This window comes from Gymnoscopelus microlampas (assembly GCF_963454915.1).
Source record: "Gymnoscopelus microlampas genome assembly, chromosome: 1".
In the NCBI taxonomy this organism is placed as follows: Eukaryota; Metazoa; Chordata; class Actinopteri; order Myctophiformes; family Myctophidae; genus Gymnoscopelus; species Gymnoscopelus microlampas.
In genome coordinates this window covers 14,031,551-14,052,320 of record NC_139962.1, presented here as the reverse complement: position 1 = coordinate 14,052,320, position 20,770 = coordinate 14,031,551, and the positions used below count along the sequence as shown (strand labels likewise).

General features: G+C 39.9%; 1 protein-coding gene across 1 annotated transcript in view; it reads right to left on the bottom strand.

The window, feature by feature from the left end:
* Positions 1–20,770, bottom strand: part of map2k5 (mitogen-activated protein kinase kinase 5) — a 68,432-nt gene that overhangs the window by 25,164 nt on the left and 22,498 nt on the right. Inside the window, exons 9-17 of the mRNA XM_084082519.1 lie at positions 17,148–17,187; positions 12,395–12,463; positions 10,981–11,062; positions 9,736–9,797; positions 7,766–7,814; positions 7,577–7,650; positions 6,374–6,424; positions 6,208–6,279; positions 3,485–3,514 (exon numbers count right to left, since the gene is read on the bottom strand). Of these exons, the coding sequence (XP_083938645.1) occupies positions 3,485–3,514; positions 6,208–6,279; positions 6,374–6,424; positions 7,577–7,650; positions 7,766–7,814; positions 9,736–9,797; positions 10,981–11,062; positions 12,395–12,463; positions 17,148–17,187 (529 nt within the window). The remainder of the gene's footprint in view (positions 1–3,484; positions 3,515–6,207; positions 6,280–6,373; positions 6,425–7,576; positions 7,651–7,765; positions 7,815–9,735; positions 9,798–10,980; positions 11,063–12,394; positions 12,464–17,147; positions 17,188–20,770) is intronic.

The window sequence follows — 20,770 nt, the reverse complement described above, 5'->3', positions numbered from 1 at the left end:
ATTCTCAAAAATATTGTGACAACATGAACATCATTGTTCTGCAAAGTTCTACTTTGGACTGAAAAGGATGTCATAAACAAACATTAAAATAAATCATGAAACTGAATCGAATCCTGCATGGTGCGGAAAGATTGTGAATTACACACATGCATCCTACAATGAATTAGACAGGACTTGTGTAGGGGATAATTTTTCTATATTCAATTTGTACTGAATATAACCACATGGAACCTTGTGCAACACAGAAATGACTAATGAGTCAAGTGAAGATGAGAAACCATATATAGTTTATATGGTTTAAAATATCTCAAATTCCCAATAGGTCAAACTGGGAGTTGGATGTCTTATTATTCATACTTACACAAGAGCATCTTTGAGAGAAATGGGAAAGTGTGGTGGTGGGAAGGCGCCCAGTACCACATTCTGTGTAGTATTCATTAGTATATGTAATACAACACTAATGATTAACATGATAATGGCCATGTTAATAGATGCTGCCGGAGGGAAGAGTGACTGCACTATAAAATGAGACATGCCCCAGCTGTAGCCACGCATGCACGCGCGCGCACACACACACACACACACACAGACAGAGTGGTCATGATGTGTCATTTATATTACCAAACAATTAATTTAAGATGTGTACAAACATAAATGATTTCTCATTTGCAGACATGTTTGGTTAGCACTAGCTACTGCATGAAACTAGAGCATTGTTCAAAGGAGCAGAAATTGGAAACAGAAATTTACTATAGGGATTCATCATAATTGTTATCTGCCTATCTATTGCGAAAGCCCCTGAAGAAAGGCAAGTCAGTGCTGCATTAATTCTGTGAATTTAAATGTGTTTGTCTCTGCACTGCGTAAAGAACATTTTCAAGTCAGAAACACATTACAGTTGTACCTGTCGTACAAAAGTACAACATAACAGTATGATATATAATAGTATAATAATGAAGATGTAATTGGAATGGGTAACACTTGAGATTTAAAAGCCCTTTATGAGGGACATGCAGCTCACAGACGATAGCCTTGACTAATGTTCATTAAATTGGTTCCCTCTTTCCCAGGAGGGGTAATTGGAATGCTGAAACAATGCAGTCACTTAGGCAGTCCCTGGGAAGATAATGTTAGGGTTCCAGCACATGGCTTCTTTAATCAATTACAATGAAGTTTTATCTAATTGAGGAAGCAGCGCACGTGTTACCTGTCGGGTAAAGGGCTGTTAAACGTACAGTGAAAGTTAGCAGATAAGCCAAACAACATCCTAGGAAATGTGCAACATGCCATATCAAGAACGACCTTGCCATTTCTTTGTACATTTTGTATAGCTCTATGTATGGTGTCATTGCAGAACTATTTATTTTACCCATAAGTAATCAGAACGAGAAAAATCAGAAATGTGCTCTACACTTATACACTGTAGCTCTCAGGAAACCCACATTTTTTGATTAAGTAAACGTGTTTAGAAATTGACCAATTGTGAACAATACACCATAGCCAAAGGCAGGGAGATGTGTGAAGGTAGTTTGCCAGGAGGTAAACTGAGGTAACTGAGTTCAGATTGCTCATTTAGGGATTAGCAAGATAATAAATAAGAAAGGACAGGGGAATAAAACAACCCAAATAGCTAATGCACTTTACATGTTTCAAAGGGGAGACAATTCTGGCCTCCAGCTCAGCCTTGTTCAAGGCTTTAAATCACAACATTCCACTTGTCACCCTTCAAGTAGACCTTATGTCATGTGCAGCCCATCAGTATAGTGTACATGATTAAAGGGCCATACCGTTGACATTGCATGTTTAGTCCACTGACTACAAGTAACAGTATGCTTGACATTACTGGAGACAATTTCCCCGAGCATACAGTCACTTCTTCGATTTTAGATGAAGCCATTTGATTTCCATTCATTTCAAATTAGTAATAATAAGTCAAACAATAATTAGTAAAGAAAATATATCAACTTGCAGAAACTTTAAACTTGCTTCAGATAGGTAATCCAACACAGTGAACAGTATGTGTTTTTGTCTAATCTTACGTTATTGTTGCAATTCAATGCAGTTGAAAGCACAGAGACTTCAGCCCTGGTCAAGTTAATTAGCTGCTGCTAAACAGCAAACACATTTCTGACTCGCTGTCACAAGTAGTGGATAATGTCCATGTGAATATGACAGACAGAGCGCAACAAGGTTAAATATACAAATATTAGGGAATTGACTAGGCGTAATACAGCCATTACAGATCAAAATTAGAATATGCCATGATCAGATACCAAGGCAAACTCAGACTAATCATAACTATGCCGCAGTTTCCTGGTAGCTCAGAATGTTATTGTATTTAAACAGGCTTAAAGGTAGGGTAAGTGATTTTCTTTGGTTAAAATAAGTGTTAAATAGCTCTATATTGTGATAGTACTCATTGCTATAGAGTGTTTGTTCAGTAAAAGGAGTCTCCTTGTCTCTCCAGCTCTTTATAAAACAGAAAATGCATTTTCGTTTCAGTTTCAGTTTCATTTCCAATTTTATCCAATCAGGATAGAGAACTCAATCAGGATATAGATTAAACAAGTGAAATTGGAAGTGATGACACTAAGAAATGAGCAGGCAAAATTGGAACTGGAACACTATAAAAATAAAGCTTAAAAATGGGTACTTTCTCCTGATTGGCTGAGATTTTGACACCTACCGAAAAATGTATTTTCTGTTTATTAAAGAGCTGGAGAGACGGAGAGACTCCTGTTACTGAACAAACACTCTATAGCAATGATTACTATCAGAATATAGTGCTTTAACCTTTTAACAAAATACTTTTTGTTTTAACCAAAAAATATCACTTACCCTACCTTTAATTCCTAAATTACGGCTTCAAATTAGGCTTGTGACCCATGTCATCCGGTCTATCCTTTCTTTCCTGTGCAGTGTTGGCCTGGGCGTTCCACAAATGCTCAGACATAATCGCAAGGTTCCACTGGTTCATGACCTGCATCATTTGTCATTCCCTGTCTCTAGCAGAAACTCCTAAAACATCTTTTCAAAGTTTTCTATCTGAGTAAAATGCCAGAGGAACAGATGGCATTTTCTTTCCCTAAACCGTTTTTATTTCACGCTTATAAACATGAAAATGGCAAAGCTGAAGTAATCCATATTTATGAAATCAAAATACACTCTGCCAGCACTATGTTGGCCCCTAATGTCATGCTAAACCTGTTTTCATGAATAACCAACTACACAACTCAAGTAAGATGCAAATACAATACATTGATCCATAATTTAGTTAAATCTTTTAAGAAAAATTACCCAATAAACAACTTTGGTTATACTTGGGGTGTACTGGAAAGGACAGATAAAAACATAATCTTACTTTCTAATACTTTCTAAAGTTAATTTCCTTAAAATACCTCATGACCTTATAGACTGAACAGGTCCATTGCTGACTGCTGAATGAATTGCACACATATACTGTACTACACAGAAGTGTACTCACCTGTGGATAGGGGAATGTGCCCAGTGCCAACTGTATAAAGAGAAAAGCATGACTGTCAGGTCCTACCATACAGAGTAAGGAGTCCAAGTCATCTACATTTTAGTAGCAAATCCTGATCGTTCAAAAGACAGATTTAATGCCAGTGTTCTACAAGCTACTGTCCCATAAGTGTACAGTCATTACAATAACAGGAAAGTAATTGGAGATCCTCAAGCCAGTGGTGCTATGCCATGTGTGTGAAGGAAATGTTTGGATTGTGTGTGTAGACTACATACAGTATAATTATTCTCATGTATGTGTATTGGGAGTATAAAAGACTTTCCATTGCAAGCTTCTTGACACCTTTGAGTATGTGTATTTGCATGGATAGTTCAACGCTGCAAGATTTACTGAAACGTGCAGAATATGAGCCTTATTATAGGCTTTGAAAGAAGCTCAGTGCCCCCTTCTAAAAAAACACCATCAGCTATTAGTTAATAACCCCCTACAAGTACCCCCTGCCGAGAACAAAACGGTGGGATAAACAAAAGGAGGGAAGGACTGTGCGGCAGATGGATGCGGTGTGAGTAGCAGGGTGGTTTCTTTCTTTTCCTTTTTTCTTGATAACTATCCCCTGACATTTGACAACTCACTTGGGGAGTCCATCTTTCATCTTGGTCAAAGGCAGCAAAGTGACATGTTTGCATTGAACATACATAGACTAAGCAGGCTGTGGATTATTCCACATTAAATAGGACTTGAAGCCATTTCATTTAGACAAATGTATACTGTTCTGGATGGAAGTAAAGAGAAAAGGGAGCTTTTTGGTAGCATGGTGAGAAAACTCTTTACCAAGTAAAGATTATGCTGATCATTTTCACGTGGCTCTCTTTCTTTGCATTCAACAATTAGTATAAGGATTGTAATAATATTCAACAGTATTGACGTAATACAAGATGAGATGGAAGTCTAAATAATTTGTCAAACTGGGAAGGGGGAGAGCTGTGCAAATAAACAGATGGAGAATCAATAGTGTCAATGGGGAGGGCAAGAGACCTGGCAAGTGTAATACTGAAATTAAAATGTTATTTGAAAATGTAGTCCTGTCAGCGGCGCACTGTATCAAGGCCCTGGGGAGAGGCGGGCAAAGTCACTAATACACAGCCACACACAGGAGCGCCGTGTATGCAAGCATGAACAATATCCAGCCTATAGTCCTTCGCAATACCCTCCAGGGTTCCCTTCTTAACATATCCCTCAAATTGACAGGAACAATTAAAACATTGCCTTAAATGGACTTATTATTACATACATCCAGTTCAGTTCTATTTATCCCCCAGTAAAGGCTTGGAACATTTTTACACAAGAGTTAAATCAACACTGAGGTACTGTGTACTTTTTTAAAGTAGAGAATGGATCCATTAATTTGTACAAACTGCTGAAGGCTATATGGCTGAAAAAATGAAAAGGAAACACACAACATATAAATGATCATAAAATGCTATATGACAGTATATAACATTGTATATGATATTAATGTTTACATGGCTCATACAGTTCAAAAAGTGTTATTTTTCCCAGCCATCTGGCCTTCATCAGTGTGTACACAAACAGATATTGGGCCTCATTCACTAAGCTGGTCGTAAATGTTCGACATTATTTGTGTGTAAAGGGTCATGTACTGTATATCTCATAAGTCAAATCTGACGTGCGATTAATGAATGGGAGTGCAGAGCTTTGATTTGTGCGGATCACAGGTGTATCTCGTTTTTGTATGCAAGTCATACGTGCGCTCCCGCGGAAATCATTTGCATTGTTCCACGCCCCATTTAACACCATATAAGGCAACCGTAAAAATCCAACGGCAGACGATAAACGTCATCACTCGTCAAAATGAATAGATCACCAAGCTTACGTGTCGCACCGCCTTGACAACTTGTAGATCAGTGTATTTTGGCAACAGAGTCCCTCGTACGATAGATCTGCTGAACGTCAAAAAAGTAATAGCCTACTCTCATGTGTAATTAGAATAAGAAGTTTACAAAGTTTAACCTCACGAACAAAGGCTAATAAAACTGGGAAAGGATATTATATATATATATATATATATATATATATATATATATATATTGAATTTGCATCATGTATACAGTATAATATGCATCCAAGCAATAGATCGTTTGACATATTTTTTCTGTTATATGCGATGACAAATGTCGGGCACATAAATATTTTATTTGAGGTTTTATCGTAATTTATTCTGTATGAAGAATAAGGCATTCTAATAAATTATCCGCAATATTTGAGATATAAGTCTGCATCCGAGCAGACATGAGTTTGAGTGGACGTCCGCCAAAATCCACAGACAATTTATTTTTATATGAATCAGACTCTGTACGTGGAAAAGTGCGGATATATGTCAATAAGTACAAATTATGTGCGGACCCAAGCTTAGTGAATGAGGCCCAGTGTAAGACACAGTAAACAGAATAATGTCTCCTGGGGGAAAAACAGATAAAAGTGTGAAAAGTCTTAATTTATCCCTTTGTAGATCTGAGAGTGTACAAATGTAACCAAATGGACTGGTACAGTTCCATTTTTGGAGCTGCAATCCGGAACTTATTTGAATCCCTGGGTTTGAATCCCAGGAAGAACATAAAAGTTACGGATTGCAGCTTTTTTTTAAAATAAAATCTGCAGCTCAATTCTTTCTAAAGACACATGCCAATCCAGTGGTGCTTTACCTCCATGAACGAGATCCCCACACTCCACACATCTGCATGGATACCATACTGCTCTCCTGATATCCTTTCAGGCTGTGCAGGAGAAGCAAACAAACATCAGCTACAGCACATCATTATAAAAGGTGCTAACGTTAATGTGTGTTCAATAAAAGTAGAATTCACTCACCGCCATGTACACATTAGTTCCCACGTATGTTTTGGCAATAGAATTCACCAACTGCAAAAAAAACAACAACATATATAATCAGTCATATACATGAAAGTAGAGGGTTTAAACTGATAGAGAGACATAGTCAGACAACCTCTAAGAGTCACTACATCGTTGTCCTATATTAAGTAGCAACTCCCATCTTTCATCCTTCTCTAACTTACATTCCCCCAAATCTACTGAAATGTCAGGGTGTTATTTTTGGGCTGTTCTCAGTGCTTACACTAGGGAACAAGAGGGGGACGAGGGGACATTTAAGCGTGTGTGTGTGTGTGTGTGTGTGTGTGTGTGTGTGTGTGTGTGTGTGTGTGTGTGTGTGCGTGTGTGTGTGTGCGTGTGTGTGTGTGTGTGTGTGTGTGTGTGTGTGCGCGTACGATGGCACATGCCATCAATGATAGGACTGGGATAATGACTGTCTGTTCCCTTATGACTCCTTTTCTCTTTTTTTTAAATGCGGTCCTGCAGAGAAAGGGCTAGAGAGAGAGAGCGCTATGACAGAGTGACTCAGTGTTGTTAATGCTACCAACTTGAGTTTCTATGCAGGCTGAAAATGAATTTTACAATTCAACCAAAAGGATGTTAAGTAGAAGACCTCTCAGTGTTGACCTTTTGAGGGTCAGCTCTGCTGATGACATTACTAACACACGTCACCCACCCTCACCCACCCCCACCCACCCCAAGACAGGCACATACACACAATGGCTCCAGCTATTGTCCGTCAGCAATTCATACATATCAATGAGGACGTGCCGTTGTCGCGCGCGAGTCACAATTATAGCCAGTCAAATTTTGGGACTCTGCAGAACAATGGCGGCGAGCGGCTAAGTTAATGCGAGGGGCTGTCCCGAGGGATCACTCTGTTATCTTGAGTGGAAAATGAATGCGCAGACTGACAGGTTAGCAATACACAAACAGGAGTAGCTAGAGTACACGTGCACACACTCATCCACAAAATGGCACAGAGCAGAGAGCTGTCTCGGAGACAAATACAAAAAAACCTTCTTATGCCTGATTCGTGATATACAAGCTCACAAGGCATTGTGATGCAACCCATTTGGGGCTTGTAGATCTATTATTTTATGAGCTTTGGGATTGCAGATCTATTATTTTCAGTGCACGATATCGTCATACTCTTTCTAATACACATGCGCAGCAGTTTACCTGTGTGCTGACACCAAAGTCACAGAGCTTGACTTGTCCTCGAGTATTAACCAGCATGTTGGAGGGCTTGACGTCTGCAGAGACAAAATGGTTGAGAGAAGCGCTGTGTCAGCATTCTGCAGCTGGCCTTTATCAACTCTCTCTGACTGTTGTTTAATAACTTCGAGCCTTCATAGTCCCCCCTCTCACCTCTGTGAAGTATCTTCAGGCTCCATAGATAAGTCAAGCCGTTGACCACCTTGTGGCACAGGGGGAACAACAACGTTATTTATTTCAACATTATCAGACAAACTTCACCACAAGTGCTATGATCCAAAGCAACATACAACCATGTATTCACACTCCAAAGGTTTAAGAGCATTCCATTTAAGTATTCATCTATTGTTTTTTTCTTCTTCTTCTTAAAACAGTAAAAAAATACAATTGAGGCTTAACATGTAACCCAGAAACAAAATTAAACTTTGAGCTTCGATACCCAAAAACTAAATTAAACTTTTGAGCTTCGATACCGAAAAACTAAATTAAACTTTGAGCTTCGATACCCAAAAACGAAATTAAACTTTTGAGCTTCGATACCCAAACTATATCTCAAAGTACACATAAATGTATCATCTATTTTCTAATTTCTCTCTCTGACTGGCGAGGATGTGAATGTTGCTAATGTATAATGAACAGTGATGTCGGGAAAAAGAACACAAAATGTATAATATAACCATTTTATACATCTTTCATTCACAGCAAAATCTGAAGTGTTCATTTATTTATAATTAGTTTTTACTGTACACAGTTTAACATAAAAAGGCGAGGGTGAAATTCTGATCATGTTAAAGACCATTTACAAAAGGGAAGCCATAAATGGTGTAATCATTATTAAAATACATTGTGTCATTGTGTCAATACAATATGAAAGCATACAGAGCTCTACAAACCTACAAAATGTTTGACTTTTAACAAACAAGTGTACAATTTACCCACTTGAACCCTAGCATCCCTATTCTGGGAATAACATTTGGTGAAAATAGCCTACAGCTCACGACGCGTCAAACATTTATCACACTGTGAGCTTGTGATCGGCTACTTTCGGCAAGTATATTTAAAACAGGGATTGAACCCCCGACCTCCCAAACTCAGAGCGGACACCCTAACCACAAAGTCACTGAGCTGGTATTAAACTGATGGGGCATAATTCATTTGTCGCAAGGTGAAAAAGAAAAAAGGAAAACACAAAAATCACAAAACAGTCAACGGTAAGTAATGTACTTTTGATGATGTACTGCAAAATGCAGTGTCTGGGCAGCCTGATAGCTGAGTGGCTAGAGCAAGTACCACACACACAGGCTCTAATGCCTGACAGCAAGTCCCTGGTTCGATTCCCGGCCGGCTAGACCATTTGCTGCATGTCACTCGCCCTACTCTCTCTCTCTGTATTTTTTCCTGTCGCTCTCCACTGTACAGAAAAGCCCCAATATATAAAAATAAATGCTGTGTCCTATTTTCCACACCCCCAGTCTACAACGTTCTGTCCCACGAAACAGGAAAGAAGAGAAGGCGACTTGAATATGTGTTTTATTCTCAATCTTGACTGCAATTCTCCCTCAAAGCCTGTGTCTCCCTGAACTCGTACTGCCTGTGGAAGTACGACGACAGATGAGAGCAGCATCACACATGCTCTCTTGGGTGCTTTGCCTTCTGTGATAATTAACAACTGTGACAGTGGATAAGAAGGGAAAGCTGTGAATTAGAATTAACGCTGACTAAATAGCTGTCAATGTTTGATTACGGACAAAGTTGAAGGAGAGGAGACAAAGGGGAGGTGGGGGCTTGGAGTAATGAGGGTCGAGAAGAGGGAGGCATTTATCCAAATCCAAGGCCTTTGGCATTAAAATGCTGGTTTTAATTGAGTTATTTGTGTGTGTGTGTGTGTGTGACACTGTGTGTGTGTGTGGTCCATCTCCTTCCTATGGGAGGCTAATTGAAAGTTTCACACCTGTAGTTCAGGAAACTATGGTATTGTAGAAGAGCCAGATGGACATGAAAGACGTGATTACTTAATTACTGGTCATGCTTACTGGTTACTACTGATTCATAATACGGATTAAGTGCTACATGCCCAGTAGTAATCAGGGCAATCAGAAGTGTTTTACTGTATATAAACTTACCGCTACTGTGATCCTACCGAGCACATGCTCTGGGATTCTCCTGAAGACATCCAGAGAACCACCTGCACAAAGAAACTGTTAAGCCGTACCCAGTAAACCATTATTTTTTTTATTACCATTTATTTCACTCACATCTTACTCATGTTCTAGCCTCTTTGACCAAATGATTTGCAAACCACATATTCGTGTAATAGACAATACCTGGGTTTACGCATATCAGGGTACCCAGAGTCATGTTGAGAAATGCATATTTGTCATGAAAACTATCATATCAGTTTGGGGAAATCAGTAACAGTGCTCACATGCTGCCTCCGAGTGACTGAAATTCCCCCATGGGATCAATAAAGGTAGGCATCTATCTAACTATATATTGGTAGACAAGGGCTTGTGGTTTTTATCTGTTAGGCCAGGAGGTACAGATTATGTTTTCACCCCTGTCTGTCTGTGTGCGTCTCTGTGTGTGTCTGTATGTGTGTGTGTTAGTCTTGGATCAAATGAACATGATTCCTGCATTATTTAGCGAAGTAGCACCCAGCCAATCAATTGGCGTTTGCTCTCTCAATAATTGTTGACAAGTTGACTGATGTGGGAAACAGAGGAACCACTGCAGTAACAAGCAGACATACATGTGCACATGCACTAGGGCTGGTGAATTAATATTTGAATATCGAATATTCCTCGAATATGGGGAAAATATGTATATTCGAATATGAAAATTAATATTCGAATATACATTTTTTTTTATTATGTTTATTTGACAGGGACAATACAAATAACAATGTATCAAAACAAAGAAAAGATATGTTTTATTGGATCCGAGCACTCGATACATTGTTTTTTGTATTGTTTCTGTCAAAAACAAAATTGAAAAAAATATATTTTTTAAATAAATATATAATAATAATAATAATAATATTTGAATATATTCGAATATCTGCCAATTTTTAAGACCAATATTCGAATATCATTTCTGAGGAAAGTTGACTGTATCTCACAAAAACCTAAGCACACACAAACACGTTGAAGTCAGGATTAATCATGCCCTTGTAGCTCTTAGCACACAGACATGCTAACCAGCTGACAGCGATAAGGCATTCTCTCGCTCTGTAGAAGTGTAAATGGATACATGGTGGAGAGACGGAGGCAAGTTCCCTGAGGCCCTTTCTACAAAGCTTAGGCTAGCTACAGTACGAGTACAGTAAATACCCTGTAAAAGCCACAGGCCTTAGCCAAAGCCAGACTCACCGTCCATAAACTCTGTGCATATGTTTATCCTGTTCTCCACAAAAAAGGCACTGTAGAAAGTGATGATGTAGGGAGAATCACACTGGGGGAAGAAACAGGGAAGACAGCATGTTTACAATGTAAAATGTCAAGTCCGAGTAAATATTTAATGGGTTTTGCTTAATCATTTATTACAGCGGCCTTAAACATCTCTATAGAGAAAACATAGTAGACTGCATTCTCAATGCCATGCTTATGCCAAGTTACTTGCAGGTGACTGGTGTCTGCAATATAAGCGGCCCCTCCACCCAAAAATATGACATCAAAACGGAGTGTTTCATCTTTTAAAAGGTTCCCATTCTGGTAAGATATACCGCTCTTCTTCCTACAGATCTTACAGGTCTTTTCTGATCAGATAGTCTTGTTTTGAAATGTCTTGATGTGTATGTAGTGTACCCCATTGAACAAGGACAGTAAAGAAAATACATTAATTACTTTGAATTATGTCTTAATCCTAGGATGTGAGATGGTTCTTAAAAAGTTGTTGCAAGCTGCACACTGATGACATGGGGAACAACCAGGGTTCACTGGAAGCATGCGTTTGCTTTTAGAATAAGAACTAGTATGTACAGGTGTAAACATCTTCATGCAGGGTGTTACTGCACTGAAATAATCTACTTAAAAGTGTGCCTTTGCACACTAGTGTCAAATATTAGAATAAGGAAAAAAGGGGAACGAAAATATTTGAACCATTTGTATTATTGTGAATTTATATATAGGTTGTGATCAATCTGGAGAGATATACCCACACACTGCCACTTGCACGTTTAAGAGAAGTTTTTTATTGATACAATTGATTTATTGATATATTAGGTTAAAACAAAGATCTTGAAGATGTACTGTATGTCACAAAGGGGAATAAACAATTATAGTTCAAACTAATTAATTTATCTAGGTGGCCTGTGGGTGATCCCTCAACATGTCTAACAGCCTTAGGTACAATTTAAAGGTCAGAAGTCATTATTCAAGAATGTTCAATACGTTTTAATGCCATTTGTTTAAGCTAATGGCTATGGCTCACAGAGGACCTTTTCGTCTGGTCTGTGTTGCCGTTTCATCTCTCTGTGCACAGAAAGGATACAGCAACTAAAATTCCCATTCACTGAACAATAACCTCATTATTTCACTGCTTTGGAGAAGACTGCTGTACTAGTGCTTGTACTGTAATATGTGGTACAGCATAGGCAGCTTCCTGTCCACAGAGTGACATTTTGCTTAGCGTATAAAGATAAGTGTTCCATTACAATTTTTAAATGACAGCCCATTAAATACATTTACTACATTTACAAAATGCAATTCTGAGGAAAGTTCCCCTCTGATCTGAGAAAAAAAAAGTTTAAAAAGAATGGAACAGGTTAAATCAGTCCCCACTAACCTTGTAGAGAATATCTAACTCTGACATGATCTGCTTCTGCAGCTCCACTGTGATGTCCAAGGGAATAACCTGAAATCACATTTTCAGGGTTATTGGTCAAAATCAACAGAGCATATGTCAGGGGTCGGCAATAGGCGATACGCGGGCCGAAATTGGCCCCCCAGAAATAATATCTGGCCCGTGAGATAATTTTGAGAATTTATTTATTTTTTATTTTTTTTAGAAAAATATGTTTTGATTTTTTTTGGGGGGAGGGATTTTATTTTTATACAGTATCAGACCGATAGTCTCACATATAGGCCGCTATTATATCTATTATATCCAAATACAGAAAGATACAGTATGAATGATTTACTGAAAAGTGTTATAAAAAAAGTATTAAAAATTAATGTTAAACTAATTATAAATACTTATTTCATAGAACCTGAACCCACTTTTGAAATCATGCACTCATAAACACGATGCATTTTAAAGGATTTATAACATTTTATAGCTAGATTAGAGGAAAATGGAGAAGAAAAAAAAAAATCACCAGAAAAATCGCCTGTGCTGATATTTAAACCGGAAAAAATGTTGATTTATATTGGTCAAACAGAACCGAATTAGACCCAAATTAGACCCGAATTAGACCGAGTTAGACCCGAATTAGACCCGAAAAGTTTTGCGTGTTGGCGCGCGTGCATGTTCGCGGGGAGGCCCGGCCCGCGATGGAATGTCTGGGAGTGATATTGGCCCTAGGCTTATCTCAATTGCCTACCCCTGGCATATGTCCTGTCCAGGGGGGGGGCGGGGCGTTCCAGGGTGATAATCCAATGGTTTAAAAACCAAGGCCACAATGTTTATTTGACTAATTAGTCAAGATAAGTGGATTAGTGGGATACGTTTCTCGGCACGCAGGCCGAGTTTGAAGTTGGTCAGTCGGTTCATCCCTGATGCCATCAGTATATGCCCATATATGGTTATATCGGTCGGACCGGCAGTTCTGGACAACCAGAACTACATTATGTGTATAATATGGGAATATATCGGGGGGTTCGGCAGTACTGGACAACCGCCGCTCCGACCGACCCAATGCCGGGCACGCACTCCCTTGGGTCCTCTGCGTTGCGCGTGGCGAGTTTGAGGTCGATCAGTCAGACAATTCTCCATATACTAGAGACGCACAAACTCACACACAGAGATTTCGCACATTTACAGTAAATTACGATTCGATAGAACTTTAGAATAATGTCCCAGATGGTTATCATAAAGTGTTACCCAGGAATCTGTCTGTGTATCTGTGTATGTCTCTCCATATACCCGATTACTGACGTCATAGACTGGCCTCCAAGCACTCTGACAATGGGCACTAACTTCATAATCATAGTAATAAATGACTGATGTCACAGACTGGCCTCCATGTACTCACTCACAGGTACTGCACCAGTTAAAACTCAACCACGTCTCATTCCAGAAATCATAACAGTAACTCAAGATAATGTGCTCACCCCAAAAAAGATTAATCAAGAGACTCAAATAAAATTAATTATTCAGTATATACAATATATTATTATTTTAATGTATTCATCGATGCTTATGAGATGAATACATTATATTGTATTTCCTTTACTCAAAATGAATCCACAGATCTCCACAGTTTGAGAACTAAAACTGGCAACTTAATCTCCACACAAAAGAAGAAAGCAGTCAATGAATATTGGTATGCTGCCTTTTGAACAGAGACAGTGTTGGCTGGCCTACTTCGATAGAAAATAGTTTCAACGGTTCAAAACTGAAATATGTTCCTGCTTTGAGTGTCAAAAACTAAATGTAATAGGGCTCCATTGTATTGGGGCGACGGTAGACATTTCTACTATGGCAAACATCTCCAAACATCAGTGAATCACACCACAACTGTGGATAGAGAAATAGCACTACAGGTAAGAGGAAAAAATACATATATATATATGTATGTTTTTCTACTTTGGGTGTACTGCCCCTTTAACTTTGGACAAAGCCGTTTTACCAAAAATGCTTTCTTTAATGATCCTGAACAGCTTAGGGCAAAAAGAGAATACTTCAGTGCATTGTTGATATAGAGACTGCCTCATCTCCGAATAAAGTTATCATTATTGAAAAATGAAGCAGCCATGGAGTTGTTACAGTGTTGTTACGATAGTGTCAGTACAGCCCTAAGATTATCAAAGACCCCAGCCATCCCAACCACAGACTGAAACAACTACGTTCTCATAATGCACATTTATTAAGGCAGGACACACACACACACACACACACACACACACACACACACACACACACACACACACACACACACATATATTATTTACACACACAAAGACACTTTATATTATTATAATTGTACAAACCGTTAGCTAATGAGTTATTAATGACTTGCTAAAGGTTTGTTAATAGCTGGTTAATGATTTACAGCTATGCATTATAAATAGTTAATAGATCATGAACAAGCTATTAGTAAACTACTTACTAATGACTTGGTACAGTAAGTATGCAAATAGTTGATTAACACTTTCAGTACAAGTAAACCCTTTCTGCTGCTAACTCCTGCTGATATATTTTAACATCATTAGTACTGGAAAAGTTAACAGCAGAGACCTCTTCTCAGCCATCTAATACAGTACAACGAGCAGTTGTGAGCGTTATGAGTTTGTAGATATCTGCTAATTTCGACGAATGTTCAAATATTTTTCGGGATGCTAGGGTTACGTTCGGGTGCATGATTAAAACAAACAATTTCTCAAAATGGTTTCTCACAATCCAAACGATCCAGCCGCATCTGGCACACAGACCACCAGTTAAGACACCCCTTGAGTAAGCGGTTCATTCAATATCATTCAGTGTAGCATGCCTATCGGTCTGTCATTAAAAGTCTGATTCAATGAATCGGTTCTCCAGTGTAGCCTGCCTATCAGTGTTGTAGTAAGTAAGTCTGATTCAATTGGTCCTCCTTCATAGGTTTTCCCACATGTATGCGAGTGCATGCACCCATCATGGTAGCAGGCAGCATGAGCAGAGTGACACATACCGTATACTGTGTGTGTGTGTGTGTGTGTGTGTGTGTGTTTGTGTGTGTGTGTCCTGGGCATGACGTTAAACTGCCCCGTTGTAACTACCACCGTCAATGTAGGTGCAGTGGATGCATTTGCAATTTCTGTGGACTATGTAGCTTGCATACAAGAAGGCATTTCTCACCAGTGGACTCTACCAACAGCCGACGCTACCTGACGGCCCCTCCCGTGAACAGCTACCGGGAAGAGAGGCAATAGACCCGGCGGCCTTCCCGCGGTGGGTCTGTCCACTGTCGGAATAGCAATGGGTGGACTTCCAGGCCCATGAGAACAACTATACGGAGCGCTTTAACACCAAGCAGCAGTAAGAAGACTAAGAACTTTGTTTCCTCTGGTGATCCAGCCAAGGACATACCCACGGACTGTTTGTTGGAGGGTTTCGACAACTTGGGATGCCCAAAGACGGGGCAGAAAGGCTGGCAAAGTATTGTGCCGTCTCTGCTCCCATATGTGGCAGAGCCGCCGGTACTTGGAGCGCTGAGTGACATGCGTGTTATATCATGAGGACATATATCCATGAGTTTGAGAATGTAACCTTTACTGCACCTAAAATATTTGTGTCCCTGTATGCTTTCCCTGTGTGTGGACATAAATACATTGTTAAACTGTGTGCACGTACGTACGTACGTACACATACGTACGTACACATATACATACGTACACACACACACACACACACACACATACACATATATATATACACACACACACACACACACACACACACATATATATACACAAACACATACATACACACCCTTTCTAATTTGTATTTCTAATTACTGACATTTGTTTCAGTGAATGGAGACAGCTACAATGACATTCTAGACAACTGTGTACTCCTAATTTTGTGGCACCAGTTTGTTAAAGGCCGTTTCCCGTTTCAGAATGACAATACCCACGTGCCCCCTACGCTCCCCCACACACAAATGCTTTGTTGCGATGAATGAGGAAGAACTTTACTGACTTGCACAGAGCCCTGAACTTTACCCTATCAAACAACTTTGGAATGAATTGGAACGTCAAATACGAGCCAGGCCTAATCACCCAACATGAAGTACCTGACCTCACTAATACTCTTGTGCTAATTGCAGCAGCAATGTTCTAACTAGTTAAAAAACATCCCAGAATAGTGGAGAATGTTATAGTAGCAAACCGGGGACCAACTCCATATCAATGGTTGTGATTTGATATAGTTAACTATATAAATATATACACACTGTATAATATTTAGAGGTAGGACCGATGCACACAGCACCTAAACAAAGGCACCTTACATTATACAATTATGTTTGCAATGTATTTCTTTAGTACAACTTATATTAGTGCTACTTGTTTTGTACTTCTCATGTTGCTGCAATGTTGAAACCTAAGAATTATACTTTTATACTTTCATAATGGGATGTAACAATAATGAATCTTGAATCTTGTGTTGCCAGCGGGTGTAGGCTCAAAACCAAGTTCAAGGAAATGTGTTTCCATTCATGGCGATCTTGTCAGACAAAGCAAACGGAAAAATAGATAAATATTAAAACAGTAACATGAATTTGCTCATGAGGTGGCACCAAAGAATGGAATTCACATTGCAGACAAGATGGCATGAAAAGGTTGAGGGTTTAGTTAGTAGTGTACAATAAAAAAGGCAGGTACACTGCCCTTCTCCTTACCTTGACTGCTAAAACTCGCTTACCAAGAAGATGGTATGCTCTGTAAGGAGAAAAAAGAATAGACAAATTACAGAAGAAGGACCTTCAATCATTGTATTCAAATAAATAAAAAAAACGTGCAAGGGAAAGAAAATGTATTCAAGCGATGGGTAATGAATGAACAAAAATTTGACTGGGATGGCAGGTTTGAGGGCAGTCGGGTTCCAACGAGCATGACAAAATGCCTTTATAATTTCTTCCAAAGGTCAAAGGTCAAAACCGTCTCAGTCAACCCGATGGCCCGTTCGCTCCCAGACAGGGTTTAGAGTTGCAGGTAAAGCAGCAGCCACAGCCCGGCCCCATAATGATTTAATTATGAAACTCCTTAATGCCAAACGTCGGCTTTAGTTACAGCCCGCAAAGGTTCGTTTACGGCACCGGTGACAATACCTCAGGACGTCTCAACATTCAATCCTCAAGGACGAAGACTGTCCAACAGCTGTCGCTTGATAGTGACGGGGGAACGAGCATGTTACGCAAGCTGGTTTTGCTTGCGAGTGGGTCGGGTAAATGGGATACCTGGCATCTCACCTGTCAGTAGGTCTGCGAGAGAGAATGTTCATGGTGCAGGGTGTGATTAATGTGTCTTAGATTGGAGTATCACGTTGCTCCTCGTCCAGACACCTCTAAACTGGCCTCGGCCTTTAATTAATGACACCTCTTAGTGTCATGTCTGGTAACTACTCACAGTTAGAACACACACTTGCTCCTGATTGCGGCTGTGTAATGATGCACCTGCACATTCAAATACACTGTAGATGTTTTAGAGTTTAGACTATTTATTTCTGGCTAATGATCGTATTGTGCCGTATATGGACATTTTTCAAGCTATGGGATAAATTATTTTGTGCATTTATAGTAGATATTTCAAGGATAAATATCTATCTGTAAGCCTGCTATACTGTAGAATGTTTGTCCGGATCTTTTTGTAAAACACACACACACACACACACACACACACACACACACGGTCTTGTTTCCGTTTTGATGTCTCACTCTCCCTTTAAGCCATAATCAATGTCAGTTAAGCATGGCTGCTGCTTCTTAATTAAGATGAGACAAAGATGTTAATTGAGACAAGAGTGCAGAGGTATACAGAAATATAAATACTGACTAGTTAAATACTGATTGAGCAGGTTCTGTGTGGGAGGCAGGCTGGCCAAAAAATACGGCTCTGACAAAACAGAGAAAGCTCTAGTTCACAACTCTGGACTTTTATAACAAGACAAACATTGCAGGGCAATTCTGTAAAATTAATGATATGGGGAAACAGGTCCACATATATCATTTTCATTCTTCTATTTTATAAAATATATATACCTTAGTGTTCAGTGAAACTCAACGTAACATCATTTCACAAATGAATATGTGGGCAGGTTCACAAGGAAACATGAAGGCCCTAAATACTGGCTGGTTTCCCTCAACAGGGCTTGAGATATGGGGTGACCGTTGCTTTGTCCAAGCTTTACCTCGAGACTGTCCTTGACCACCTCAGGGCTGAGCGTTCCTGTATGAGTTACAGTGACAGGCTTGTGACGGCGGGAGAGAGAGGGACAAGGTTACATAGCCATTCCCCCCCACTTCCCCCTTATCTGACCCCAGTAAACGTGCCCCATTGCCTGGATCTTATTTACACTCTAGGCCGTGCTGTAATAAAAGCTCCATCATGCAGTATTCATAGGGCCTCTCTCGATGACTCTGAAGTTGGTACTGAGGGTTGCAGAGCCTGGCCTCCTTGATCAGGGCTGGAGGGGTGTAGGTTTACAGTGCCACAGAGGCGATGGGGTGGCTTTCGCTCTCCCTGACACTCTCACCTGAGACAGCCATCGCAGGTCTCCAAACTGCCACAGACGCAGGTATGCGAGCATACAGACGCACGTGTTATCACACAGCCCAGTTGCTTACGAGGATATACATTTTATAACAAGTTATCTCAAGACACTTTACATGTAAAGCAGGTCGAGACCATGCTCTACACAGAGACCCAACATTCCCCCATGGGCAAGCACTTGGCAAAAGTGTTGAGGAAAAACTACCCTTAACGAGACGAAACCTCAAGCAGAACCTGGATCTTGGTGGACGGCCAGACTGCATGGATGGGAATAGGCTAGTAAACCAAAAATAATCCAGGGGAGGTTAGTCTCTGTTGCACATTTGCAACAAATTAGTAACCTTGCATTCAGTTGATTTGTCTTGGTCATTCTAAATAAACTCTTGAGATAAAAGTCAAGTCTCCTACTGTCACCCCAATAATTACACAGTAGTAAGTTCACTTAATTACAAATAAGAACGTATGATAAAAACATTAATTGCTTCAAGTTTTACCTCACTGCAGATCACTTTGACATGAGAGACAAAGGAGGAATGGAGGGTAAAAGGCACACAGTGAGCGGGGCAGGCAAGCGGATGTACGCGTAACAGACTTCATATGCACAATGTGAGCGATTGGCGTCTAAATATCCTGCACGTTTTTAAGTATTCTACATACAAGCAGAGCTCATTAACCAATTATACAACCAAAGTGTTTAGGCCTTGCAGTATACAGCATAATCAATGAGGTGGGGTGAAAAAAATCAATGGAGAAAATGGGCCGAGAGACGAAAAGGAAAAAGCCATGGGTGTTTAAGTGGATGTCACTGTAGCCACTGCCATGTAAATGTGCTTGTTCTAATTGCACTGCTGGATCCATCAGGCACCAAATAGCCTCTGTGTCCTTGTTACTGCATTTATAAGCCACGGAGTCAGTCAGATTGGTGGACAGGATGGACCGCAGAGAGTGTTGTAATAAAAAAACAAAGGCCGACATTGATGGATGGCCAGGTCAGCATATGGCTATGGAGAGCTGAGGTGTTGGTAACATCCAATTGAGTCTAAATGGCTCTAGGTCATAAATGGGCTAAGAGGTTAAAGGTGTGGAGCCTTCAGTGGTGCTATTCACACTGGCTAAGCCTCATATAAGCTGGACCAAAGGGGGAGAAGCCGGAGACGACAGAGAAACGGTTTTGATAGAGGGGGGTTACGTTCACTTCGCATTAGGCAACAGTGAAGGATTTCACTGCCGGCTGTAAATGAGAGTGGATACAGCAAACCATTGTGTCCTTGCAGGTGCAGTATTTGTATTTAAGTGAGACACGTGTGTTGTGTGCATGCGCACGTGTGTGTGTGTACTGTAAGTTCCACAATCTGCAGCTATGCGTGTGTGTGTGTGCATATGTATGTCATTGGGTTATCAACTCTTCATACTCTGACATATAATAACACTGGAACAGGACAGAAAGCCCAACAGAGGAGCTGACTGAATTACTTTTTTTTTTAAAGAAAGCAATTTAGAGTAATACCCAAGGTGCCTTGCTGAGTGGGAACGAAGGGTGTAAAAACCCTCTGTGCATGTTTGATGGTCAAAGTGCCTTGTGTTTTACATTAACCAAAAACTATTTAGACTAGAGGTGATGTAGGACGCAGGGAAAATATTGCCGGGAGGGTAGCAATCGACATGTCCCCATTTCCCTGCCAAAGCAGCCGTCTGTTTTCATACACATACAGTATATCTGTACAAACACATGGCCTATAAGCCATGCACCCTG